We start from the raw sequence: 4,705 nt of genomic DNA, 5'->3' as shown, positions 1-4,705 counted from the left end.
ATCTGACGGGTATATATTTAATATCGATAACATTAAGCTCCTTAGGAATAAACTAATGGATATTGGACGCTTTTGTGACATTTTTGAAAAAATACATATTTATATGATTGGTGTTCTTTTATACTTTTGCTTGACTGGAGAATATTATAGCTTTGAATCAAAAAATGATACCATATACTTAAAGTTATCTGGTCATGTGAAGGAACTTTTGAATGCCATGTTGAATCCAAATATTGATCAAATTCCAAGTATTGAACAAATTCTTGGCTTTCCTGCATTGCATCCTGAAAGACTTGTAGGAACTGTAGGAGTTCAGACCAACTATAACTTGTTCCAAAGTCAAATGTCGGAATTAAAGATAATGGTTTAGCCTTTATTATTGAGTACTTAAATATTCATTCTTTATACTTAATCCATCAACAATATCTGTAATCTTTTTTGATCTATTTATAGGCTTGAATAGTTTCTGACTAGTGTCAAAAATATACAATGTATGCACCATTTCTTTGCATATAACTTTTGGACAATTTGGTACAATTTCAACTACACATTGCCAATTGTTTTCTTTCTGGAAAAATGAGTAAAGTCCGCGCATACCTTTATGATCATCATACTGGAATAAAATTATAAAGTGATTTAAATCTTTTAACTCAATAGAGTTCATTGAATCCATTACAAACTTTCTAATTTTTTTATTGTGTTCTCCTGAAAGACTAATCCAATTTAATGCTAGAGATATTACATTTCTATTATTTCTTTTAATAACCACTTCCATATCCTCTGATAAATCTGAATACTCATCTGAAAACTGTCTTTCACAGTTGTTTCTTGAGGCGTTTTGGCCTCTTCTATATTCATAATCTGAATTATACTCTTGTCCTATATCTTTGTAATCATTAGTATCTGAATCTTCTGATAAACACTGTTTACTATAAGAATGAACTCTTCTATCCTGTCCATTAAAAAAATCCCGTTCTCTGGTATTAGAAGTTCTTTCTAGACTAGAATTGCAATATATACAATTATTATCATTGTTAGAATAGTAGTTACTATCGTTCATTGTTCTTAATTTACAATTTGAGTGTAAGATTGGAAGTCTATTGCAATTTTTTTCAAATCCCAAATCGTAATTTTGATCCAAATTCGAGTCTTTATAGAATCTTATTCTATGAATACATCCATCATCTTCTCTAAGTTCATCCAACTCAAAATCACAATATCCTCTCCTTTCTCTTATACAACCTTCTCTTTTCGAGTATTGATAATCCATGCAATTTCTCTGGTATAACTTCTCCCCTCCGTGATTGCAGCAACATCTATTATTCTGTCTTCTCAACTCTTCAATTCTATCTAAATCAATATATGGAAGTTCTGATATATTGTTGTAATGTCTGCTCATACTTGCCATACTAACTTTCTTTAAATAATGGTCCTAAACAAACTTTATTAAAAAAAAAAATAATAAATTAAGATTACTACAATCTTTACAAAAAAATCTTTTTTTGTGATACCTTTTCAATATATTTACACTACTTTTTTGCTATGCCTCCACGTAATTGACAATTTACAAACTTTGCATGCATGCATGCAACCACTTTGCAAGTGTTTTAGGCGCCTAATAATAGTCATACAGTGTGGGGAGTTTTATTTGCAAAACAGTCAAAAAGGTGAAGATGTAAAAATGAGAGAAAATTTGTGTAATTTGGAGATTTATGAGAATTTTTGAAGTGATCAAATAAGAATAAACTCCTGCATGAGTTTCTAAAAGACCAAATCATATTGTTTTTTCTTTGAAAACGTTTGAAGAAGTAAATTTGTAAACATTTTAAAATGTAAAAATGTCAGCAAAAATAGTGTGGAAAATTTTTCAAATGTAAAAAATGGACTATTGGTGAGGTTTTTCTTTTTCTTATTTTAAGAGTAAAAGTCGTTCGTGGAGAGTCTTTTTATAGAATTTACAAAGAAAAATCCCACATATTTATGCTGGAATGTGAGAAAAGATTATCTTACATTTTCTTAAAAAAAATTAGCAGAATAGCTAATTAATCAAGAATATCTCAGAGGTGGAAATCGCATGTACTTTATCAAGGATGTGGCGTTGGTGGTCAGATGAAGGATGGGTTTATTATTCTTTGGAAAACTCTGCTGTCATTGAGAAATCATGGAGAAAAAAAGAAGTTAACATAATCATCAATGTTGGAGGAATACCATTTCTACTTAATCTCCGGCACTTTTACCAATTTAACTTCATTACTCAACGTCACAGAAGGATAAGTAGAGATATTTCTTCAGCTGTATGGTTCTGGACAGATAATGATGATCAGTTAAACCTTTACCAACCAAATGTATCTGCTCAAATTGAGAGATTTTATCTGCATATTCAATGGAACCTTTATAAAGAATCGCAAAATGATGAGAATAGTCATCATAATCATAATAATTGTCAGAAATTATGCAAAGGTTCTGATGCCCTACAACCAGCTATTAATAATGAATTGGTTAAAAGACCAAAATCTGGAGACTGCGTTGTTTGGAACCAGTATGATATCTACCCAATAGAATGTGTTCAAGTGAATAGAATTACTGGAAAAGAAAGAAAGATTTATAGAAGATATTTAAAGAAGGTAGAATATGAACTTACTGACAATTCTCAAGATTCAGATAAGGAAAATGATTTTAATTTGGAATGGGAATTTACTGATACCAGTAAACCTCAAATCCAAGATGCTCTTTCAATAATTGTTGAGACTGGAGAATTTAATTGTGAAGGATACTCTAATGCATTCACTAAGCAAGAAATTGACTTTACTGTATCCAAGTTACTAGAACAAGCACAAGTGGATGATGATTGTTGTTTATGTTTGGATGCTTTGAATAGGGATTTAGTCAAGCTGAATAAATGTTCGCATGTTTTCCATTCAGAGTGTTTAAATGATATGATAAGTCATTTGAATAACAAAACAGCTTTGTTATGCCCACTTTGTATGACTCCACAATGCTTTGGAAGAGGAAATTCACCTCCTGGGAAAATGAGATATATTGTTTATAAATCTGGAAATATTGAGATAGAAAGTTATCCCAATACAAATGTAATTGAAATTGAATATTTTATTCCAAGTGGCATCCAAAATCAGAGACATCCAAGTCCAAATAAGTTATATACAGGAACATACAAAATTGCATATTTACCATTTAATAAAAAAGGTCTAATAATGCTTGATGGACTTGCCAAAGCTTTCCAACTTGGTCATACATTCAAAGTAAACAGTATTACTAATCCTTCAACAGGATCATCTATGGAAATTGTTCAATGGGGCAATATTCCACATAAGATCTCAACTTGCGGAGGGCCAGCTTTACACGGATTTCCAGATCCAAACTTTTTCACTACACTAATAAACAAGTTATCTAGTTTGGGTATAAAATGTAAACATGAAGAATCTGAATCCCATTCTGAGATTCATGAATAAAAGATTAAACTCAAAAAAGATATATTAAAATCAGGAAAAAATCTGAAATATAAACTATAATGAAATACTCTTTAAGAATAGCTTTATAATTATAAGAGATGTTTCTTCTCAATATCCTTAACTTTCTTCCACACAACCAGTCCAAAAACTACGATAATGATAATTAAAGCAATAGATACAATGGAAGTCGTAGAAGACTGGCTTTTAATTGCTTTATGTACTTGGGATGCTACATCCTCTTTATTCTTTAAAGTATCTTCCAACCCAATAAGTGTATTAGTTTGATATTTTGAATGTCTATCAAATAATGTCTTAAGTCCAACAATTTCTGTTTGGACAGTGTTTAAGGTCTCACTGTGGTTTGTTCCTGAATTAATTAAAAGAATGCGTTGCACCTCCTTGATCTCAGTAGTAAGTTTTTGGACCTGAGAAAGTAGTGAATTCAAAGTTCTATGAATTGCTTGTTCTCTTGGAGTTGCTTCTGTAATATGCTTGTAGAGAATTTGTGAAAATGCTTTGAGAGCTTCAGCAACATCTTTGTCCCCATGTACGTGAGTATCTCTCAACAAGTCAGTGACTTCAACTTGTTCAGTATTGGAATCATGTTTAAGTGAATCTGGAATCTCTTCTCCAGCTCTAGTTAGGTCCAAATTGTAAACATTCAAAGAAATTATGGAAATTCGATCAGCAACTTTTGGTTGATTTGGAACTTCAGGACCTGTATATGAAGAAAAACCAATAAAACCACCATTCTTGATAGAAGAGGGAATTGATTTTGCATCTGATTTAAAGCAATCAATCCACTTTGAAGTCGGAGAAGTTCTTATTTGACCAATAATTCCTGTTTCTGGGGAAACATAAAGTTTGAATGTTGTAGGGCCTTCTGAATTTATAAAGTTGTAATATACTCCCAGATGTGTAGGGATATCAGTATGTGAAGAAAATGTTTTCTCTCCATCTGAAAGAAGAAGTGAGATAGAAGGATTCTTTTTGTTATTACGATCTAAGAAAGAAAACATAACTCCCAAACCTTTTGGGGCGTTTTTGTAACCTAAAAGATTCCATAATTCAAGATCTTCATTTGATTTGGGATAAATTGATCCATAAGCTTCGCTTACGAACCAAAAAGCAAAGCCCTCTCCTTCTTGTGAACTATTTGGAGTTCCAACAACTTCAAAAGTGAAAGTAATCTCAAAATGAGAAGTATTGAGTGGAGATTTATTCCAAAATTGGCC

General features: G+C 31.4%; 4 protein-coding genes across 4 annotated transcripts; 2 read left to right on the top strand and 2 right to left on the bottom strand.

Moving 5' to 3' along the window:
- Window positions 1–55: 55 nt before the first annotated feature.
- Window positions 56–370, top strand: Chro.60596 (hypothetical protein). The annotated part of the gene is made up of 1 exon (XM_660404.1): window positions 56–370. The coding sequence occupies one exon, from the start codon at window positions 56–58 to the stop codon at window positions 368–370; it is 315 nt and encodes a 104-aa protein (XP_665496.1).
- A 6-nt stretch (window positions 371–376) lies between these two features.
- On the bottom strand, window positions 377–1,408 carry Chro.60595 (hypothetical protein). Its single annotated transcript, XM_660403.1, has 1 exon — window positions 377–1,408. The coding sequence occupies one exon, from the start codon at window positions 1,406–1,408 to the stop codon at window positions 377–379; it is 1,032 nt and encodes a 343-aa protein (XP_665495.1).
- A 682-nt stretch (window positions 1,409–2,090) lies between these two features.
- Window positions 2,091–3,470, top strand: Chro.60594 (deltex-related RING finger protein). Its single annotated transcript, XM_660402.1, has 1 exon — window positions 2,091–3,470. One exon carries the CDS (start codon window positions 2,091–2,093, stop codon window positions 3,468–3,470), a length of 1,380 nt encoding a protein of 459 aa, XP_665494.1.
- An 89-nt stretch (window positions 3,471–3,559) lies between these two features.
- Chro.60593 (lectin-domain protein) lies at window positions 3,560–4,489 on the bottom strand. The annotated part of the gene is made up of 1 exon (XM_660401.1): window positions 3,560–4,489. The coding sequence occupies one exon, from the start codon at window positions 4,487–4,489 to the stop codon at window positions 3,560–3,562; it is 930 nt and encodes a 309-aa protein (XP_665493.1).
- Between the last annotated feature and the right edge of the window lie 216 nt (window positions 4,490–4,705).

The sequence above is a fragment of the Cryptosporidium hominis genome, assembly GCF_000006425.1.
Source record: "Cryptosporidium hominis TU502 chromosome 6 CHRO016179, whole genome shotgun sequence".
Taxonomy (NCBI): Eukaryota; Apicomplexa; class Conoidasida; order Eucoccidiorida; family Cryptosporidiidae; genus Cryptosporidium; species Cryptosporidium hominis.
The sequence above is the reverse complement of the archived record's forward strand: the minus strand, read 5'-3'. Positions and strand labels throughout refer to the sequence as shown.